Genomic DNA, 24,662 nt, shown 5'->3' on the forward strand with positions numbered 1-24,662 from the left:
GGTGTGTGTGTGTGTGTGTGTGCTGTGTGTGTGTGCGTGCGTGCGTGTGCGTGTGTGTGTGCGTGTGCGTGTGTGTATCTCCTCTGTACCTTTAAAACGCAGGGAGCGTTTCACTCGGCCAACATATTTTTTCAATCACCAGTGCCAGGATGGATGACGTCTCCGCCAACAGCCAAGGGGCTTCGTCGCGTTGACAACCGATCCAGGGTCAGTACTTTCGTTTGCTTCAACGTTCAATCGAACGAAGGATCTGTGAATGAAACTGATCAGAGATCAGCGAGGAAAGGGAGGCAATGTAACCCGGGAACCTTGAATTCATACGGCGGCGTTTTTTGCAGTTTGCGTGAAGTAGTTGATAGCTCTGCTGTTGTTGTTGTTGTTGTTGTGAGTGTTTTCACTTTTCGGGACCGAAACGGGATTCACACAAAAATAAATAATTTCTACTATCTTAACAGTACGTAACGTTATCTGAACTGTTGCTAATGTTAGCTAGGGAGCTAGCCTGTGGGTCTTGTAGACTGTTCTTCTGCGACATGACGACTGTTGGTTTGTATTTGTTTTGGTTATAACCAGCTTCCACCAACGTTAGTAGCTAACATCAGCTAACTCCGTTATGTTACGACAATTATACAACGTTTTGTGTTGTTAATACAGTAGCTAGATACTTGTTATTAATGACTTCACCAATGATATCATGATGAATCATTGATTAATTGAAAATGGGGGACCCTGATGTAAACAAGACGAAAGTCTTTCTCTGGTCTGCATTGATTGATTGAAAACTTTATTAACAGATTGCAGAATGGGTACAATACAGTACGGCTCAATACACACAATTGTAACTTAAGGGGATGCAGACCAGAGAAAGACTTTCGTCTTGTTTACATCAGGGTCCCCCATTTTCAATGCATCATACATATGATATACATGACATACAGATAGACAGTACTGTTGCATCTATATATATCATATTAGATTAGATTCAAATGTATTGTCATCATACAGCAGTACAGTACAACAGAAAGAGGTTTGGCATCCAACCAGAGTGCAAGTGTAACAGTAAAGTGCAACAGCAATATACAATGTGCAGGTGATTAAACTGGATATAAAATATATAAATTAGTACGACTGAGTAATAATGGTAATAAGATGTGTGCTAATCAGAGCTACCTGTGGTCACAGCCTGCAAAACAGAAAACATTAGTACTTGGTTGCTATGATATGGCGTTATTGTTCATCTTGTCTGTGTGTGTACTATCATGTAACTAAGGCTGAGGTTAGACTAGTGTATTCCTGGCGTTTTTTTATACGTTTTTGACGACGTATCATGTCCTATCTACACAGAAACGCGTTTTTTGGCGTTTTTTTGTGGATACGGCTGAAACGCAAAATTGTGTTTGCGTTTGGAGATACGCAAAAAAAACGCCAGGAATACAGCGTGTAGTCAGCACGGAGCAGTTGTTGCGAAAACGCCCATGCGCAGTAGATACCATCTGCGTGCCCTTCCTGTGTACAGTGTGTGTGTTTGGGACAGAGCTCCGTGTCCCAAATAGCTTCAGCTACCATGTGTTGTCAAGTTATTGTTATAAGGACCCCAGTCCAAGCTACAACAGTCTGCATTCCCTTAACAATTGTTTGTATTGAGCCGTATTGTATTGTACCCATATGCAATATGTTAAATAAAGTTTACATCCATTCATTCTGCTAGCATTACCGATTGCATGAGCAGCTGGTTAACGTGAGCTATCAGGATTCAGACCCTGTTAGCTCAGAGTTCCTCTTTCAACTTAACAAGCATTAAACAAAATGGCCCAGTCATCTATTCACCTTTGTTTAATACACACAGCGTTGTCTCTAATGTTATCTAACTACTGATAGCTCGCGATATCATCAGTTTCGTGCTGGCTAAGTAGCGTGAGCTAACGTTAGCTTCTAGCCACAATGCTATATTGTTATAATGGCATACTCCATTGACGTTAGCATGCAGCTAACAATGCTACCGATCGTTTTTAGACTAAACTATCTGCTCTTGGTGGTCACTTGTGTTGATGTTAGTTTTGTTTAATCAACAAATGACAGGCAGAACACACAGTGAATGTATCCGTTTTGTTTATTGCACTTTTATTAGGCTTTGCTGAAAAAAGAATTGCTGCATTGAGTGAGCAAGCAAGATGGTGGCGCGGCATAGGCGCCTGCCTTATTGACATTTCTTTGCTGGAGCTTCCACCAGGAAGTGTATTGGCACATTCGTTCTGATTGGTTGAAATTGCCTTCATGTTTGCCACCTACTGCCACCTACTGCTTTGGCAGTGTACTACATCAGTGTGCTTGGCTGACAAAAACGAAAAAAAAACGAAAGTGTGACTCAGGCGCACGACGTCGCGGCGATACGCATAAGAAAACAATACGAAGATGATACGAAAGGTGTAACCTCTGCCTAAGGCCCCGTTTAGACGGAAACGCTAGCAGGTGAATCCGCAAAAATATTTTTTCGGATGTGCCTTTCGTTTATACGGAAACGGCGTTTTTACGGGGTGAAACCGCAAAAAAGTGAGACTACCTTCCAGGGTGGAATTCCTAGAAACGCAAAAGCTTTGCGCTCTCGTCTAAACTGTCAAACCGTATAAATCTGTTAAAATGATGACGAAAGGGTTGTCACGGCTCTGGTCGCGCGTACTGCTTACGTCACAGGTAGCAGGTATGCGCCAGTAGCCGAGACGTAAACAAAGCAAGTATGTCTGACTATCAACGGAGATCACCTGAAGGCTACATTGGCAGTACTTTTAACCCTTTCACTGACACACGACAGAAGGTTAGCCCTTTACTATCACACAACCGGCTGTCGTGTGGCAGTGAAAGGGTTAAATACACAAGAATCTGTCCCGCGGCGTGAGTGGACCCACTGTCTGTGAGTGACTCTGCTTTGGTCCAATCACATTCCCCATCCACAGTCTGCGAATCAGAGGCAGAGTAGGGCGGGTCTTCACAGCACGTCATGTGACATATGCGCCAATCGTGTGACAGCGAGGCTCCGTCGTCTGCACGGAGAATTCCACCCCAAAACGCTCGTCTAAACGTAAAATTAAACGTGAAACCGCAAAACGACTTTTGCGGTTTCTGTTCACAAAACGCTCGTCTAAACGTAGCCTGAATGTCATTCAAATAATCTGCAATATACCGATGAAATCCAAAGTTGCAATGAATGCACGCAAAATATATAGAATGATATTGATCCTCATTCTCAAACGGATATACGTAAAACTTACAAAGGAATTCCTTCGTAACCCGATTTACGTACTTATTCTAGAAACAGCTTCTTATTGTAAATTCTTTGTAGGATTTACGTACTCGAAAAGGCAGTCGTAAATCGGACAGACCGGTGTGCGCCCGTGGTTTCAACAGCTTTTTCTGGGACAAGTCTTTGGGGATTGCCGATACTACAGACATCCGTGTAATTAAATAATTATAATGATAATTAATATGACAATATTTGTATCATTAACAATTATGTTTTACATTTATAGTCATGACTCAACGAACCATGATGTCCGAAAATAAATCAATTAATAACAACTAAACCCTATCAACGCGGATATAGCTATAGTGGAATAGACTTAATATTCCATATACCATCTTGTTATTATGATATTATTCATTGTTGGTTTTATTTATTTATTACATTGCTTGCGCACATCTAAGAGCCAGTGTAGAAACGGCTTGATTGTACTTACATTTGCACTCTGGTTGGATGCCAAACTTATTTTTGTTGTACTTGTGCTGTAGATGACAATACATTTTAATCTAATCTAATCTCATTTTGGGAGATTATATAAAAGATTATTATCATCTGGAGTCGCAAATCGCTGTCGCGCTATGGAGCGTGCGTGTGTGTGTACAGTATACAGTATCAGCTGCTGCATCGTTAATGAACTATAGATTTATATGGAATTCGTTAATCTATTCTTAGTTTATTCCACTATATCGCACGATTGGGTTAAGATGCAGCAGGTGAGGCAGGCGACTTAGTGAAGATACTGTACATACGCCTGTCAAGAGCCAATCGTTCAGTATTCATATTAAATGAGATGTCATGCAATTATGTCATGTTCTACAGTAGGACTTACTACTATAGTACCTAATAAAACAAGTCATTAGAATAATAGAAGCCTACTTTGCTGGAACAATTAATTTCGCATGTACAGTAGTATGTGTGTGCTTGCGCGCTGAGGCTGCCTCACTACTCCATGCATTTATTTATCCACTCTGGTTGGATGGTGTATTGTACTTGTGCTGTATAATAACAATACATTTGAATCTAATCTCATTTTGAGATCAGTCGCAAATCGCTTCTGTTGAATGGATCAGCATGGTGGATGGCAATGCTAAACCTTACCTTATAAGGAGCTGGTGTCTGTATGCAAAAGCAATCAACGAGAATGCACATTTGAGTTTAAGAATGAGTGACGTATTTCATTTGTGGGAACCCAGCTACGAAGATTTTGGCCACATACGCGTATACGCGTGCGTTCAGGAATCCGGAGGCGGATTTTCGTAAATCTGTTGGTACAAAATTTTTACCAAGATATTTACCAAGGCATTTACGAACAGTGCACGTTCGAGAATGAGGACCATTGTGTACAAGATATAGAGCACTATTGGGGTGTAGGGTCTTGAGATGGGAGATTTATTATGATTTTCCATTCTTGATTTGTGGCGATATAGGAGTTGATGGTTTCTTGTTGTGTCTGTGTCAAGGCCTGCCTGTTGTTGTTTACAGGATGGCGGCTGCAGCAGCTGCCAGTGACTTCCTGTCTCCGGAGTCCACGGTCACCTCCCTGCTGGCCAGCTCTGGCCACCTGAGAAGCAGCCTCCTCCCTCCGCAACTCAACACCAGCATCCGATACGGAGACAAGGTTGTCTTTATGCCGCTTTTTCTGCAGTTCAATAGGTGTCACGAGTCACGACTCAGGAACACGTGTCAGAACATCTACACCCAAATGACCTGTATTACTCCGTAGTAAAAGCAGGGTTCGTACAAGGTCCTTGAAGTGCTTAAAGTGCTTGATTTTTGACAAAAGTTGAGAGTTGAATTTCTTGAAAACAGCCAATTTTTTTTACAAGTTTTGTTCATTCATGATAAAAAAAATTCTGAATCAAGAAATATAATATATGTTTTTATCTAAAGTGTAACTAATCAGTCGGATATTGGTTTTTAACCATAAATATTGGATTAAAAAAAAAACGGCATTTAAGTGAATTGTATCCTTTTAAATGCTCTTTTAAAATAAAAAATGGTGCTTGGAAAAGTATGTGAAAGTCCTTGAATTTCATTTGGCAATGTCTGTGGGAACCCTGTAAAAGGTGATGAATAAGGTGCTTTAACCCCAAACATGTCCTCCTGGGTGCTGTCCCTGTTTATTCCTTACGGCAACAAGGAAGGGCTAGATCAGGGGTCTCAAACTCAATTTACCTGGGGGCCGCTGGAGGTAGAGTCTGGGTGAGGCTGGGCCGCATCAAATATTCCACACAAAAAGGGTTTCATGTATTTTTTTTAAAAGATTTATGGAAATGTATGGTTGAAACATGCAAACGTTCAAACGCACACACACTAATAAGCATTGGAGGCTTTTAACCAGGGCCAGACTGGGGAAATCATTCAGGCCAGGAAATATAGTGCGAAATATAGCCCCAGTCAGGCCACTTTTTAAGCAGGGGGTCCCCCACCAGGAGATTTTGTGTTACAAAGACTTCATTTCCTGCATTCTGGTGCAGGAATTGTTTTATTTGTACCCTTTAAATGCCAGTGTTTGTGATGACATGACTGCAAAAAAAATAAAAAATTGGGGGGGCCGCAAAATATCATCCAGCGGGCCGCAATTGGCCCGTGGGCCGCGAGTTTGAGACCCCTGGGCTAGATCAACAAAACTGTTCAAAGGCATATATTTAACCCTTTCACTGCCACACGACAGAAGGTTAACCCTTTACTATCACACAACCGACGGTCGGTGATAGTAAAGGGTTAACCGGCTGTCGTGTGGCAGTGAAAGGGTTAACATTCTGTGTATTGTCGCAGTGAAAGGGTTAACCGTGTTGGTAGTGCAGCAGTGAAAGGGTTAATGTCTCAGGAGGTAAAGCGGTCGTCTGGTAATCTGAGGGTTAGAACTAGGGTTAACAGTGTTAGGGTTATCTGTGTCTCAGGAGGTAGAGCAGTCGTCTGGTAATCTGAAGGTTAGGGTTAGCAGTGTCTCAGGAGGTAGAGCGGTCGTCTGGTAATCTGAACGTTAAAGTTAGCAGTGTCTCAGGAGGTAGAGCGGTCGTCTGGTAATCTGAACGTTAAGGTTAGCAGTGTCTCAGGAGGTAGAGTGGTCGTCTGGTAATCTGAAGGTTGGGGTTAGCAGTGTCTCAGGAGGTAGAGCGGTCGTCTGGTAATCTGAAGGTTAGGGTTAGCAGCCTCTCAGGAGGTAGAGCGGTCGTCTGGTAATCTGAAGGTTAGGGTTTGCAGTGTCTCAGGACTCAGGAGGTAGAGCGGTCGTCTGGTAATCTGAAGGTTAGGGTTAGCAGCCTCTCAGGAGGTAGAGCGGTCGTCTGGTAATCTGAATGTTAGGGTTAGCAGCCTCTCAGGAGGTAGAGCGGTCGTCTGGTAATCTGAAGGTTAGGGTTAGCAGCCTCTCAGGAGGTAGAGCGGTCGTCTGGTAATCTGAAGGTTAGGGTTAGCAGCCTCTCAGGAGGTAGAGCGGTCGTCTGGTAATCTGAATGTTAGGGTTAGCAGCCTCTCAGGAGGTAGAGCGGTCGTCTGGTAATCTGAAGGTTAGGGTTAGCAGCCTCTCAGGAGGTAGAGCGGTCTCCCAACGAGTAGTTTGGAGTCTTGTATGGTTGCCTCGTCTGTCTGTCTGTCTGTCTGTGTGTGTGTGTGTGTGTGTGTGTGTGTGTGTGTGTGTGTGTGTGTGTGTGTGTGTGTGTGTGTGTGTGTGTGTGTGTGTGTGTGTGTGTGTGTGTGTGTGTGTGTGTGTGTGTGTGTGTGTGTGTGAATGAATGGGTGAATGTGAGGCATAATTTGTAAAGCACTTTGGATAAAAGCACTATATAAATGCAGTCCATTTACCATTTAATAGTAGGCCTATAATGTATATTAATTGAATTATTCTTGACATGTATATAGTTGAATTGATTGATTGATTGATTGATTGATTGATTGATTGAAGGACTATGACTCGGCCACAGCGGCCTTGGAGGCCTACATCTCAGACTTCGAGGGCAGTCGGCACGTGGAGCACTCGTCTACAGGGAGGCTGGTTCTGCCGCCCAGCCCGGCCTCCACGCCCTTCAGACCCAGGGCCACGCTCAGAAATAAAGACGGTAAGTAACACTTAACTCAAACTTTTTTATACCAAGACCCCATTTATTTAGAATTTCTTTTGGCGACCCCACACTTTTAATGTATCGCATAATTTCAACGTGGAATTAAGGAATATCAAAATAAAAGCCCACGTTCTAGCTGGTTCTACTCTACTCAACCAACATAATATATCCATGCCTAGCATGCTCTGTACTGACTGCAATGATTTTTATTTTTTTTTGTCTAGTGTGTTCATTAGATGGGTGAAATCCTCTTTCAGTGCCTATGTGCCTGTTTTCTTAGGCAGTTAGCCTCGCTGGTATGTGCGCCATTAGCGTTAGCCACACATTTCTAGGCCTCTTTGCTTTTGGAAAGAATGATTAAAAAATATATATATAATATACTGTATATATATATTTTTTGCATTCGAAGTTGGCAGTCGACTACGGCTCCTTTCGATCGATTAGTCGACTAGTCGAGGTTAGCCCTACGGGCACCAGTGGTTTATCTGTCTTGTAATTATTTTACTTCCTTCCCCCGTTATCTTCCTCTCCAGTTCTCAGCGAGCGGCTGAGTGACCAAGAGCTGGACTTCCTGACTCTCCCCGTCAGCTCCCTCCATCACCGTGGAAACCGCGACAGCCTCATCACCATGACGACGGAAGAGCTGCTGGCCATCCCCTGTGACGGCTCCCTGCCCGTCACTCACACCTCGGCCCTGCTCTCTCAGGCAGGAGCTTACCCTCCGGAACCCCCAGGTCAGACCTCTGGCACCAAGCCGGCTGAATTATTATGATCAGAATGAATGGGTCCATCACGGAAAGTCTGGCATCAAACGTTTCCCCCCCCCCCCTCATAATTTAGCTACTCCTGAATTCACACAAGTAGTGTAACCATATCACCATTAACCTCTTAACTCATTGAGCGCCACACCCTTTTCTAGGGATGTCCGATATTATCGGCCGATACCCTTTTCCCATCTTTATAGCTATGGAAACAATAGTATGGCTCATTTGACAGGTATTGTTCATAGTCCATTACTGACTAACGAGTTAATTTCTACATACTGTAGTTTGTGCACTAATACACGCTAAACATCGCCCCTTTCGTTTTGTTCTGGTTGCTCGCCCGAAACCCCAAATACTTCCAAATCAAAGGTATATGCCATGTACATATGTGTCTTCACAGAATCATCAAGGGGGGGGGGGGGGGGGGGCGTTTTTTTTTTTTTTTACTGCATACTTTTGAGCAAAGCTTAGCTTTATACTTTATACTTATAGTAGCACATGCATGAGTCTGGTCTCTTTTGAAAGGTAACATTCTGAAGTTGCTAAATCAATAAACCACTTTAAGTGCTAATGTATTAGAGAAACAGAGGTTTGAACACACAGAAGTAAAAGTTGTGTGTACTCACATTTCTGTTTAGTGGTTGCCAGATGCCTGTTTTTAAGTTCCAGCATAGAGGTAGGAGCTGGAAAACACTGCGGTTCCATAGCCACAAGTCTTATGTGGTACAGGAGGTCCAAATTTGATAAAAATCCCAGGGAAAATGAGTGTTTGAGAACGGTTTTGGTAATGTGTGTACGAGTAAAAATACAGGGTGATTATCCAAAATGGCCGTCCACTGCCATTCATTCAGACACGCAAGTAAAAACAATGGACTTCTTTGTCTTCTTGTGTCACCTTCCCCCACTCTCACCCGCCAAACCTGTCAAACATCCCTTTTTCCCGGGATTGTTCCGTATTTCAACCTTCCTTCCCGCCGTCATCCCGTTCCCGTTTTTTTATCTTTTTTTTATTTTTACAAAATGGCTGCAATTCCCCTCCGTGACGACAGGTGGCAGCAGTGTAGATTAGAACGTTGGCACAGAAAGTCAGACCGGAAGACAGTTGCGACCCGAAGAAGAAGAAGAACAGGGACCGGCTAAAGGAGGGCTTTAGCGCAAAATGTATTACATTCTACAACTACATACCATAAAGGCAGAGAAGCGATAACGGCAAAGTGTCAAGTCAAGTCAAGAGTTTTATTTGTCACGGCATACAAATATACAATGAAATGCGGGTGGTCTTGCCCGCAACGATGTGCAATATAGTAGTAACAACATATAATAGAATCCAATAAAACAACATTGTGCAATAAACAAGTAACATAGTAGGGCATATCGGTATTTGTACATAGTTATTTACATTTTTTATACAATCTCAGGTTATGCTATACTATTTTTAAAGTGACCTTTCCTTAGTGGCCATAAGTGTGGGCGTGTGCAGCATGAGTGTGTGCTTGCTCATGTTAAAGTGGCTGCTAGTGTGTGAGCGTGTACAGTGTGTGTGCTCATGTGTGCTTGTGTGTGTAGAGTTCAGTGTTCAGGGCTCTGATGGCCTGGGGGAAGAAGCTGAGCCGAAGCCTCTCTGTCCTAGTAGCTGGTGTTCGCAGGCGTCTGCCTGACCTCAGCAGCCTGAACAGGCTGTTGTTGGGGTGGTGTGGGTCTTCCATTATTAGTGTATAATGTATGGTGCTCCCCCTCAACATGCGAGTAGGGTGAGACAACACCAGTCTTTAGTCCAAATAATACCCTACTTTATACTATATTATTGTCATTAGTTTAATGTAAAGTCAGTCTTACATTGGCACTGCCTTAACGTTGCATTTACCCATAATCCTTTGCTGTATTAGACGTGCCAGTATAACTTTTGTAATATGAATGAAGAGCAAATGTAAAGTTAATCAATACACAATGAAGCAATATCTTTATCTATATCACATGTCAAAACTACTTTAATAAAAGAAGATTTCCGTTTTTCATTTCTACTCATTCATCCAAAACAAGACAGCAATTCTACTTCTGCATGCACCGGGAGAATTGAGCTCATAGCACAGATTTGGAGTTGATAGAATGGACATTGCTGTTCTTAGGAAATATTGCACATGGTGGAAATAATGGAAATGAACATTTCTAACATTAACATTTAGTGTATGTTTAAAGTTGATACATTGAGGCATGGTAGAATTTCACTTTATATTACAGCAGTATCCGTTTTTAACATTACAATTAGTGTCTGACACTATAGACACATGTTAAAAGTCAAACTCAACTTTGTCATTTTCCAATTTGTGCAAGACATACAGAAAAATTCAATTACGTGCCCCCCTTCCCACGGTGTATATAGAAAGAGACAATAAACACAAAAGTAACATAGGACACAATATACAACACACAGGACTATGTACAATATAAACAGTGCCTACAATTAAATTAATGAATGAATTAAATAAGAGGTAAAAGAGAACTTAGTGTAAATATTCTTTAATTTGTGTCAACGTTATAAAAATCCTATTGTATTCAACAAATTAATTATGATACACCACAATGTGCCATTTCTATCTATTCTAAATCTATGGCCTCGCGATTCCACGGCTGCGCAGTGCAGACAATATATATATTAGAGGTGGGCATAGATTAATTTTTTTAATCTAGATTAATCTATCTGCAATCCTGGATTTAATCTAGATTAATCTAGATTAAAATGACTAAAAAAAAACTAAAAAAAACTGCCGAAGGCATTCAAAATATGTGTGTTCTACCCAAATAATGACCAGAAGTAAGTCCTTACTTTTTCTTTCCTCCTTATGTTTCTCAGGCCAGGTGGCCCATTACACCATGAGCCCATCTCCCGTTTCCAAAATGCATTACAGACTGTTTGAAAAAGCTGTTTTGCTATGATAATTGGTAATGAAATATCAAAATAATGTTCAATAAGATGTACTTGTGTTTAATAAGTAGTTTTATTCAGAAGTTAACACAAATAAATAATATTACCAGTACAGTACAGTATCTAGCACACTCTCATGAGCAAAACAGAAAGAATCATTTCAAACTTGAACTATGTGAATGAATGAATGAATGAAAACTTTATTTAACAGATTGCAGAATGGGTACAATACAGTACGGCTCAATACATACAATTGTTAAGGGGATGCAGACCTGAGAAAGACGTTTGTCTTGTTTCCATCAGGGTCCCCCATTTTCAATTCATATAGACATTTATGACATACATAACATACATGACATTTATGGCATAGGGACATATAGGTATTTAGTACTGATACATTTGTGACATAGGCGGTATTCAAATATACAGTACTGTTACCCCTAGATCCTGACAGAGTATATACATATGATGGGGAGGGGACTGTACATTAGGAGGGGGTGGGTGGGTGGGAGGGGAATATACATACGGCGGGGAGGGAATATATACATGCGGTGGGGAGGAGACTGTCTATTAGGAGGTGGTGGGGGTTTTGGGCATTTACGGTGGCCAGTTTCGAATTGCAGCCTCCCGTAGGTGCTCTTTAAGGGCGGTTTTGAATGTGGGCAGGGATTCACATTCCTTTACAGCTTTGGGTAGGGCGTTCCACATTGTTGTGGCATAATTGCGAAACGTGTTTAGTCCCTTGTTTGAGCCGAATCTGGGTTTAACATGATTTGTTGAGCTTCCTCTGGTGTAGTGGTTGTGGTATTCACTGACCTTTGGGAAGTATTTTGACATGTACATGGGCACCCCGGTCGTATAGTGTATCTTGTAGACCAGGCCCATTGCAAGTTGCTGTACTCTGTCGTCTACTCTAAGCCATCCTAGGTTGGCAAAGTGGGCAGGGGTGAGGTGGGTTCTGGGGTTCAGGTCAAGTAGTAGTCTGACCAGTTTGTTTTGTGATGTTTGTAATTTTGTTTTAAGCGCCTTTGAGGTGCTTTGGTACCATGAGGTGCACGCATAGTCATAGTACCCTTGAATGAGTGCTCCTGCCAGAGTCCTCAGGGTATTCTTGTTTACCAGAGAGGAGATCCGGTACAAGAATCTAGTTCGTTGGTTGACTTTTTTTATTACATTGGATGCCATTTTGTCACAGGAAACATTTGCCTCTAGGATGGAACCCAGGTAGGTAATTTCGTCTTTCCTTGTGACAATATTGTCACCCACTGTAACTGAGAAGCCGTCGGTCTTGCTGAGTTTGTTATTTGAACCGAAGAGAATGGACTCTGTTTTGCCCATGTGTAATGATAGTTTGTTATCAGCGAGCCATATGCAGATTTTGCCTAGTTCCGTGCTGAGGGTTTTTTCCACCTGCAGTTTGTTCTTGTCAGAGACCAGCAGGGCTGAGTCGTCCGCAAACAGGAACAAGTTGCAGTCACAGGCTGACGACATGTCATTTGCATAAATTAGGAAGAGTAGCGGTCCTAGTATGCTTCCTTGTGGAACACCACAGCTCACTGTGAGGGGGGGGGATAGAGTACCGTTTACCTCTACCATCTGTTCTCTCCCCTCCAGGTAGGATTGCATCCAGCTCACTGATAGGCTATCAAAACCAATTGCTTTTAGCTTGTCCATTAGAATGGAGTGATTGACAGTGTCGAAGGCCTTTTGTAGGTCCAGCATGACCATGCCGCAGTATTTGCCAGCGTCCACCTCTTGTTTGATGTGGTCGTTCAAATAGAGGAGGCATGTGTCAGTGGAGTGGGACGTTCTGAAGCCAGATTGGAATTCGTAGATTAGGTTTTTTTCCGCCAGGTACTTTTCGACCTGTTCGTAGACTATTTTCTCCATGACTTTCGAGATGGAGGTAAGAATAGAAACAGGGCGGTAGTTGCCTGGGTCTAATTTGCTGCCCTTTTTGTGTAGAGGGGTCACTCTCGCAATTTTGAAGTCCTTGGGGACGTGCCCCTGTGACATGGCTTGAATCAACTGCTCCAGTGGAGTTGCTCAGTGGCCAATGGTGTCAACTGTGGTTGTACTGGGCAGCTCCCAGGTGTGAATGGAACTGTGTGAATGTGAAGCAGGGCGTTCCTGAAAAAGAGCATCTGTGCTCAGCGAACCTACCCTGGGTAAATAAAGGTAAAAAAAAAAAATGTAAAAAAAAAAATGTTTTTTTTATTTTTTTATTATTAATGCGTTAATTATATTATCGTGCGATACTAGTATAGCGTTAACGCAGCACGTTAACGCCGTTAACGGCCCAGCTCTAATATATATATAATTATATAATATACATACGAGGGGGAGGAGACTACATTGGGAGGGGCGGGGAAGGGGGCGGGGCGAAATATCCAGTTTTTTAAAATCCCAATGTTGACAGCTATGTCACCCGCCCGTGTGGGATCTCTTTCAGAGTGGACGCTCGTTGGCTACAATGGTGATCAATCATTATCGCCATCAGCGGTGATTGGTCAGTTCAATCAGGACTGTTCATTACTGGACGTGGTCATTTGACGGCGCGGCCTGTCAAATGACGCTCGCCGGATATATCGTCATGTAACTCGATACCCGAAGCACGCAATTGGTTGAGTGTGGTGACAATCGAAAGGCGGCAAATTCAACTTTCGAACGGTGTATTGGATGATCTGCGAAAAATGCAGCCCAGAGCCAGCAAACAAGCGCAAAGTACCGCAAGTGCATGACGGCCTGCCGTCGGGCTGTACGATGCTTATGTGGTTAATGCATTTTTCTTTTAATTTCTTTTTTATAAATCTATCTATTGACATTTTTCAATTTAGACACTTTACAAAAGATTGTATTGAGCATGAACAAATTATACAGTCAGAACACACAAACTAATTATACAGTACAAACACAAAGCAAAAACAAACAATATTTCAATATTAACATCTATAAGAGAGGAGACACTACAGTTCAATATTAACATCTAGCTAAGAGAGGAGACACTACAGTTCAATATTAAACATCTATCTAAGAGAGGAGACACTACAGTTCAATATTAACATCTATCTAAGAGAGGAGACACTACAGTTCAATATTAAACATCTATCTAAGAGAGGAGACACTACAGTTCAATATTAACATCTATCTAAGAGAGGAGACACTACAGTTCAATATTAAACATCTATCTAAGAGAGGAGGAGACACTACAGTTCAATATTAAACATCTATCTAAGAGAGGAGACACTACAGTTCAATATTAAACATCTATCTAAGAGAGGAGACACTACAGTTCAATATTAAACATCTAGCTAAGAGAGGAGACACTACAGTTCAATATTAAACATCTAGCTAAGAGAGGAGACACTACAGTTCAATATTAAACATCTAGCTAAGAGAGGAGGAGACACTACAGTTCAATATTAAGCATCTAGCTAAGAGAGGAGACACTACAGTTCAATATTAAACATCTATCTAAGAGAGGAGACACTACAGTTCAATATTAAGCATCTAGCTAAGAGAGGAGACACTACAGTTCAATATTAAACATCTATCTAAGAGAGGAGACACTACAGTTCAATATTAAACATCTATCTAAGAGAGGAGACACTACAGTTCAATATTAACATCTATCTAAGAGAGGAGACACTACAGTTCAATATTAAGCATCTAGCTAAGAGAGGAGACACTACAGTTCAATATTAAACATCTATAAGAGAGGAGACACTACAGTTCAATATTAAACATCTATAAGAGAGGAGACACTACAGTTCAATATTAAACATCTATCTAAGAGAGGAGGAGACACTACAGTTCATTATACAACGGCATGCACATTTCTCGATTCTGATTGGCTGAAACAGTCATTTTACACGTCTTTATTGGCAACAATTCCACACTGCTGGCCCAGGACCCGCCCACAACCGAACCACATCACATCACTCTGCCGGATCACAAGAAGGTGGACAATAATCTTTACAAATGGATATGTTGATAGCGACTAAACGACTAAATATCAAGCGATTCTGTCACAGCGAATGTCTTAGTCGTTTAAACAATGTTGGATGATGTAATTGATGGGTCTTGAATCATTCTGTAACAAAAGAAAAATCGCGGATTGATTGATTGATTAATTTTCAATTTTTTTTCAATTTCTTTTTCCTTGCGACTGTCAGCGCTCGCTCTAGTCTCCACCCACCGCCACACACCCCCCCCACACACACACACACACACACACACACACACACACACTCTGCCTGGAACGCGGGGGATAGTCAGAGAGCTGGGTGCTGCGCTGTTCTAAGTGAGCATGGCCTATTGAGTTGATTGATTGATTGATTGATTGCTAATTTTATTACTGTACGCTTGGTTTCCAACTGGTTAAGTTTAGGCCCTCTACAGTAGGTTTAAATAAATAAATAAAAGAATAGGGCGAAGAAAACTTTTTTTCCTATAGGGCAAAGAAAACTTTTTAATTTGTTTTACCTACTTTATATAGAAGCATCTAAGAATGAAGTTCTATGGAAAGTAGGTCTGCATTCCCTTAACAATTGTGTGTATTGAGCCGTACTGTATTGTACCCATTCTGCATCTGGTAATAAAATTTTCAATCAATCATTCCAATAATACACAGTTGGATGTGTTAGTTGGTTGGATGCACTTCAAGCTGCTTCCACATGAGGCAACTTCTCTCAATCATTCCAATAATACACAGTTGGATGTGTTAGTTTGGTTGGATGCACTTCAAGCTGCTTCCACATGGAGGCAACTTGTCTTTTTTGTAGTTGTGGGAACTACTTTTTCTGGCGGATGGTTTTTTCAATAAATCTTCGATTAATGTGTGTTTATTGTATAGAAATAAGGTTGGATGAATCTGGCAGTTGTATAAAAGCTTTACACCACTTGCAGTCGTGATTTGTGAACAATAAACCATGCCTAGGGGGGTCTAACGACCACCCCTAGGCATGGTTTATTGTTCACAAACTACTCCTGCGCGTGATGTAATGCTTAAATATTAAACATCTATCTAAGAGAGGAGACACTACAGTTCAATATTAAACATCTAGCTAAGAGAGGAGGAGACACTACAGTTCAATATTAAACATCTATCTAAGAGAGGAGACACTACAGTTCAATATTAAACATCTATCTAAGAGAGGAGACACTACAGTTCAATATTAAACATCTAGCTAAGAGAGGAGACACTACAGTTCAATATTAAACATCTATCTAAGAGAGGAGACACTACAGTTCAATATTAAACATCTAGCTAAGAGAGGAGACACTACAGTTCAATATTAGACATCTATCTAAGAGAGGAGACACTACAGTTCAATATTAAACATCTATCTAAGAGAGGAGACACTACAGTTCAATATTAAACATCTATCTAAGAGAGGAGACACTACAGTTCAATATTAAGCATCTAGCTAAGAGAGGAGACACTACAGTTCAATATTAAACATCTATCTAAGAGAGGAGACACTACAGTTCAATATTAAACATCTATCTAAGAGAGGAGACACTACAGTTCAATATTAACATCTATCTAAGAGAGGAGACACTACAGTTCAATATTAAACATCTATCTAAGAGAGGAGACACTACAGTTCAATATTAACATCTATCTAAGAGAGGAGGAGACACTACAGTTCAATATTAAACATCTATCTAAGAGAAGAGACACTACAGTTCAATATTAACATCTAGCTAAGAGAGGAGGAGACACTACAGTTCAATATTAAACATCTATCTAAGAGAGGAGACACTACAGTTCAATATTAAACATCTATCTAAGAGAGGAGACACTACAGTTCAATATTAAACATCTAGCTAAGAGAGGAGACACTACAGTTCAATATTAACATCTATCTAAGAGAGGAGACACTACAGTTCAATATTAAACATCTATCTAAGAGAGGAGACACTACAGTTCAATATTAAACATCTATCTAAGAGAGGAGACACTACAGTTCAATATTAAACATCTATCTAAGAGAGGAGGAGACACTACAGTTCAATATTAAACATCTATCTAAGAGAGGAGACACTACAGTTCAATATTAAACATCTATCTAAGAGAGGAGGAGACACTACAGTTCAATATTAAACATCTATCTAAGAGAGGAGACACTACAGTTCAATATTAAACATCTATCTAAGAGAGGAGACACTACAGTTCAATATTAAACATCTATCTAAGAGAGGAGAGGACACTACAGTTCAATATTAACATCTATCTACGAGAGGAGACACTACAGTTCAATATTAAACATCTAGCTAAGAGAGGAGGAGACACTACAGTTCAATATTAAACATATATCTAAGAGAGGAGACACTACAGTTCAATATTAAACATCTATCTAAGAGAGGAGACACTACAGTTCAATATTAACATCTATCTAAGAGAGGAGACACTACAGTTCAATATTAAACATCTATCTAAGAGAGGAGACACTACAGTTCAATATTAAACATCTATCTAAGAGAGGAGACACTACAGTTCAATATTAAACATCTATCTAAGAGAAGAGGAGACACTACAGTTCAATATTAAACATCTATCTAAGAGAGGAGACACTACAGTTCAATATTAAACATCTATCTAAGAGAGGAGACACTACAGTTCAATATTAAGCATCTAGCTAAGAGAGGAGACACTACAGTTCAATATTAAACATCTATCTAAGAGAGGAGACACTACAGTTCAATATTAAACATCTATCTAAGAGAGGAGACACTACAGTTCAATATTAAACATCTATCTAAGAGAGGAGGAGACACTACAGTTCAATATTAAACATCTAGCTAAGAGAGGAGACACTACAGTTCAATATTAAACATCTATCTAAGAGAGGAGACACTACAGTTCAATATTAAACATCTATTTAAGAGAGGAGACACTACAGTTCAATATTAAACATCTATCTAAGAGAGGAGACACTACAGTTCAATATTAAACATCTATCTAAGAGAGGAGACACTACAGTTCAATATTAACATCTAGCTAAGAGAGGAGGAGACACTACAGTTCAATATTAACATCTATCTAAGAGAGGAGACACTACAGTTCAATATTAAACATCTATCTAAGAGAGGAGACACTACAGTTCAATATTAAACATCTATCTAAGAGAGGAGACACTACAGTTCAATATTAAACATCTATCTAAGAGAGGAGACACTACAGTTCAATATTAAACATCTATCTAAGAGAGGAGGAGACACTACAGTTCAATATTAAACATCTAGCTAAGAGAGGAGACACTACAGTTCAATATTAAACATCTATCTAAGAGAGGAGACACTACAGTTCAATATTAAACATCTATTTAAGAGAGGAGACACTACAGTTCAATATTAAACATCTATCTAAGAGAGGAGACACTACAGTTCAATATTAAACATCTATCTAAGAGAGGAGACACTACAGTTCAATATTAACATCTAGCTAAGAGAGGAGGAGACACTACAGTTCAATATTAACATCTATCTAAGAGAGGAGACACTACAGTTCAATATTAAACATCTATCTAAGAGAGGAGACACTACAGTTCAATATTAACATCTATCTAAGAGAGGAGACACTACAGTTCAATATTAAACATCTATCTAAGAGAGGAGACACTACAGTTCAATATTAACATCTATCTAAGAGAGGAGACACTACAGTTCAATATTAACATCTATCTAAGAGAGGAGACACTACAGTTCAATATTAAACATCTATCTAAGAGAGGAGACACTACAGTTCAATATTAAACATCTATCTAAGAGAGGAGACACTACAGTTCAATATTAAACATCTATCTAAGAGAGGAGACACTACAGTTCAATATTAAGCATCTAGCTAAGAGAGGAGACACTACAGTTCAATATTAAACATCTATCTAAGAGAGGAGACACTACAGTTCAATATTAAACATTTATTTAAGAGAGGAGACACTACAGTTCAATATTAAACATCTATCTAAGAGAGAGGAGACACTACAGTTCAATATTAAACATCTATCTAAGAGAGGAGACACTACAGTTCAATATTGAAACATCTATCTAAGAGAGGAGACACTACAGTTCAATATTAACATCTATCTAAGAGAGGAGACACTACAGTTCAATATTAAACATCTATCTAAGAGAGGAGACACTACAGTTCAATATTAAACATCTATCTAAGAGAGGAGACACTACAGTTCAATATTAAACATCTATCTAAGAGAGGAGACACTACAGTTCAATATTAAACATCTATCTAAGAGAGGAGGAGACACTACAGTTCAATATTAAACATCTATCTAAGAGAGGAGACACTACAGTTCAATATTAACATATATCTAAGAGAAGAGACACTACAGTTCAATATTAACATCTATCTAAGAGAGGAGGAGACACTACAGTTCAATATTAAACATCTATCTAAGAGAGGAGACACTACAGTTCAATATTAAACATCTATCTAAGAGAGGAGGAGACACTACAGTTCAATATTAAACATCTATCTAAGAGAAGAGACACTACAGTTCAATATTAACATCTAGCTAAGAGAGGAGGAGACACTACAGTTCAATATTAAACATCTATCTAAGAGAGGAGACACTACAGTTCAATATTAACATCTATCTACGAGAGGAGACACTACAGTTCAATATTAAACATCTAGCTAAGAGAGGAGGAGACACTACAGTTCAATATTAAACATATATCTAAGAGAGGAGACACTACAGTTCAATATTAAACATCTATCTAAGAGAGGAGACACTACAGTTCAATATTAACATCTATCTAAGAGAGGAGACACTACAGTTCAATATTAAACATCTATCTAAGAGAGGAGACACTACAGTTCAATATTAAACATCTATCTAAGAGAGGAGACACTACAGTTCAATATTAAACATCTATCTAAGAGAAGAGGAGACACTACAGTTCAATATTAAACATCTATCTAAGAGAGGAGACACTACAGTTCAATATTAAACATCTATCTAAGAGAGGAGACACTACAGTTCAATATTAAGCATCTAGCTAAGAGAGGAGACACTACAGTTCAATATTAAACATCTATCTAAGAGAGGAGACACTACAGTTCAATATTAAACATCTATCTAAGAGAGGAGACACTACAGTTCAATATTAAACATCTATCTAAGAGAGGAGGAGACACTACAGTTCAATATTAAACATCTAGCTAAGAGAGGAGACACTACAGTTCAATATTAAACATCTATCTAAGAGAGGAGACACTACAGTTCAATATTAAACATCTATTTAAGAGAGGAGACACTACAGTTCAATATTAAACATCTATCTAAGAGAGGAGACACTACAGTTCAATATTAAACATCTATCTAAGAGAGGAGACACTACAGTTCAATATTAACATCTAGCTAAGAGAGGAGGAGACACTACAGTTCAATATTAACATCTATCTAAGAGAGGAGACACTACAGTTCAATATTAAACATCTATCTAAGAGAGGAGACACTACAGTTCAATATTAAACATCTATCTAAGAGAGGAGACACTACAGTTCAATATTAAACATCTATCTAAGAGAGAGACACTACAGTTCAATATTAAACATCTATCTAAGAGAGGAGGAGACACTACAGTTCAATATTAAACATCTAGCTAAGAGAGGAGACACTACAGTTCAATATTAAACATCTATCTAAGAGAGGAGACACTAACAGTTCAATATTAAACATCTATTTAAGAGAGGAGACACTACAGTTCAATATTAAACATCTATCTAAGAGAGGAGACACTACAGTTCAATATTAAACATCTATCTAAGAGAGGAGACACTACAGTTCAATATTAACATCTAGCTAAGAGAGGAGGAGACACTACAGTTCAATATTAACATCTATCTAAGAGAGGAGACACTACAGTTCAATATTAAACATCTATCTAAGAGAGGAGACACTACAGTTCAATATTAACATCTATCTAAGAGAGGAGACACTACAGTTCAATATTAAACATCTATCTAAGAGAGGAGACACTACAGTTCAATATTAACATCTATCTAAGAGAGGAGACACTACAGTTCAATATTAACATCTATCTAAGAGAGGAGACACTACAGTTCAATATTAAACATCTATCTAAGAGAGGAGACACTACAGTTCAATATTAAACATCTATCTAAGAGAGGAGACACTACAGTTCAATATTAAACATCTATCTAAGAGAGGAGACACTACAGTTCAATATTAAGCATCTAGCTAAGAGAGGAGACACTACAGTTCAATATTAAACATCTATCTAAGAGAGGAGACACTACAGTTCAATATTAAACATTTATTTAAGAGAGGAGACACTACAGTTCAATATTAAACATCTATCTAAGAGAGGAGACACTACAGTTCAATATTAAACATCTATCTAAGAGAGGAGACACTACAGTTCAATATTAAACATCTATCTAAGAGAGGAGACACTACAGTTCAATATTAAACATCTATCTAAGAGAGGAGACACTACAGTTCAATATTAAACATCTATCTAAGAGAGGAGACACTACAGTTCAATATTAAACATCTATCTAAGAGAGGAGACACTACAGTTCAATATTAAACATCTATCTAAGAGAGGAGACACTACAGTTCAATATTAAACATCTATCTAAGAGAGGAGGAGACACTACAGTTCAATATTAAACATCTATCTAAGAGAGGAGACACTACAGTTCAATATTAACATATATCTAAGAGAAGAGACACTACAGTTCAATATTAACATCTATCTAAGAGAGGAGGAGACACTACAGTTCAATATTAAACATCTATCTAAGAGAGGAGACACTACAGTTCAATATTAAACATCTATCTAAGAGAGGAGGAGACACTACAGTTCAATATTAAACATCTATCTAAGAGAGGAGACAATACAGTTCAATATTAAGCATCTAGCTAAGAGAGGAGACACTACAGTTCAATATTAAACATCTATCTAAGAGAGGAGACACTACAGTTCAATATTAACATCTATCTAAGAGAGGAGACACTACAGTTCAATATTAACATCTATCTAAGAGAGGAGGAGACACTACAGTTCAATATTAAACATCTATCTAAGAGAGGAGACAATACAGTTCAATATTAAACATATATCTAAGAGAGGAGGAGACACTACAGTTCAATATTAAACATCTATCTAAGAGAGGAGACACTACAGTTCAATATTAAACATCTAGCTAAGAGAGGAGACACTACAGTTCAATATTAAACATCTATCTAAGAGAGGAGGAGACACTACAGTTCAATATTAAACATCTATCTAAGAGAGGAGACACTACAGTTCAATATTAAACATCTATCTAAGAGAGGAGACACTACAGTTCAATATTAAACATCTAGCTAAGAGAGGAGAGGACACTACAGTTCCCATTTCAGGCATAAGTCCAAAGACTGCTTTAAGAGGATCCGGGTCAAAGTTTCTATCATATATTTCTTTGAATGTATTAAACATGTCTGTCCAGTAGCTGGTGAGAATGTATTAAGGCAAATTTGACATTGATTTTTGAGACGACGGCCCCTGAATTTGACACTCCTGTTTGACTCATGTTTGAATCATGTTAAACCCAGATTCGGCTCAAATAAGGGACTAAACACGTTTCGCAATTATGCCACATCAATGTGGAACGCCCTACCCAAAGCTGTAAAGGAATGTGGATCACTACCCACTTTCAAAACCTCTCTCAAGAGACACCTACGGGAGACTGCAATGCAACACTGGCCCCTGTAAATATCCTAACCCAAACCCCTCCAATGTACAGTCATTTACCTAGTATGGTCTTGTCAATAGTCCAATGTACAATTTTGTTTGTTTGTACAGAGTCCCCCCCCCCCCCCCCCCCCCTCAATGTACAGTTTTGCTTGTTTATACAATGTGCCCCCCCCCCCCCCCCCCCCCCCACCCACCTCCAATGTAAATTACCCAGTATGGTTGTCAATATCCCAGTGTACCCAACCCCCCCCACCCAACCTCCTCCAATGTACAGTTTCTACGTCAAATGTATATACTCCCTTTTCTTGACTCCTTCTGTATCACAAACAGTACTGTATTTGCAAATCTGGTATGTCATAAATGTATAGATGTAGCAGTACTGACTATCTGTATGTCATGTATGTCATATATGTCCTGATGAATTGAAAATGGGGGACCCTGGTGTAAACAAGACGAAAGTCTTTCTCTGGTCTGCATCCCCTTAACAATTGTGTGTATTGAGCTGTACTGTATTGTACCCATTCTGCAATCTGTTAATAAAGTTTTCAATCAATCAATCAATCACTCCTTGTTTCTCCGTGTGCCAGGCCTCGTGTCACGGTCCGGGACCTGTTCTCTGGGACAGATGACCCTCAGGGACCTGCTGAACCGGAGCACTGAGCCCCGGTCCTCCTCGTGGCCCAGACACGGACCCGAGAGGTCGAGTTACTCTCACACAGCCTGCCAACACCACGCTGCCCTGACCAGAACCGGCAGAACCTCAAGGCCACTAAGGTTGCTTGTAACAACATGTCATTCATGTTTTAGAGTTGGTAAAAATAGAGGACTTATAGTACCTATAATGTTCACTCTTCTCTTCTCTTCTCTGCTCTTCTGTACTCTATGTTACTCTATTATATCTTATATCTCTATGCTACTCTATTCTATCTTACTCTATGCTACTCTACTTTATTATATCTTACTCTATGCTACTCTACTTTATTATATCTTACTCTATGCTACTCTACTCTATTATATCTTACTCTATGCTACTCTATTCTATTATATCTTACTCTATGCTACTCTACTTTATTATATCTTACTCTATGCTACTCTATTCTATTATATCTTACTCTATGCTACTCTACTCTATTCTATCTTACTCTATGTTACTCTATTATATCTTACTCGATGCTACTTTATTCTATCTTACTCTATGCTACTCTATTCTATGCTACTCTATTATATCTTACTCTATGCTACTCTACTTTATTATATCTTACTCTATGCTACTCTATTCTATGCTACTCTATTCTATGCTACTCTATTATATCTTACTCGATGCTACTCTATTCTATCTTACTCTATGCTACTCTATTCTATCTTACTCTATGCTACTCTATTCTATCTTACTCTATGCTACTCTGCTCTACTTTACTCTATTCTACTCAGGTCTAGAGGAAGGGTAGGAGAAACCACTACAAGACTTGATCCAGAATCCTCCACTGTTGGTCCTGGAGCTACACATCAAAGGAACTCCAAGGTGATGCAGTATGATGAAAGAAAAACCATATCCACCATTAACACAATATTATCCACCATTAACAGACTAAGCTGTCTCTCCCTTCCCCTACAACCAGGTCTCAGAGAGAGGGACCGGGGCTGTGGGTGTCTCTTCCTTCCACTACCCCCGCTGGTTCACCGCCCAGAGGTCTGAGATGAACTTCTCTGGACTCACCAGCGTCCCGGACCTCCAGTACCCAGCATGGCTCCAGCACTGTGATTCTGCTGCTTCCCTGGAGGATCCCTGTAAACACGGAGGTAACCCACACCACACCTCAGAGACTCTGACCAGGCCAGGAAGGTGTACCTCTAAGGCAGGGGTTCTCAACGCGGGCTCTGGG

At 39.7% G+C, this 24,662-nt stretch overlaps 1 protein-coding gene across 1 annotated transcript in view; it reads left to right on the top strand.

Moving 5' to 3' along the window:
• Window positions 1-327: 327 nt before the first annotated feature.
• The window catches only part of cUnh18orf54 (chromosome Un C18orf54 homolog), a 36,796-nt gene continuing 12,461 nt past the window's right edge, over window positions 328-24,662 (top strand). The window contains exons 1-7 of the mRNA XM_084325941.1: window positions 328-454; window positions 4,778-4,913; window positions 7,203-7,356; window positions 7,893-8,093; window positions 23,367-23,553; window positions 24,211-24,301; window positions 24,399-24,579. Coding sequence (XP_084182067.1) covers window positions 4,779-4,913; window positions 7,203-7,356; window positions 7,893-8,093; window positions 23,367-23,553; window positions 24,211-24,301; window positions 24,399-24,579 — 949 coding nt within the window. The 5' untranslated portion in view covers window positions 328-454; window position 4,778. The remainder of the gene's footprint in view (window positions 455-4,777; window positions 4,914-7,202; window positions 7,357-7,892; window positions 8,094-23,366; window positions 23,554-24,210; window positions 24,302-24,398; window positions 24,580-24,662) is intronic.

This window comes from Notolepis coatsorum (genome assembly GCF_963971535.1).
Source record: "Notolepis coatsorum genome assembly, chromosome: 12".
Taxonomy (NCBI): Eukaryota; Metazoa; Chordata; class Actinopteri; order Aulopiformes; family Paralepididae; genus Notolepis; species Notolepis coatsorum.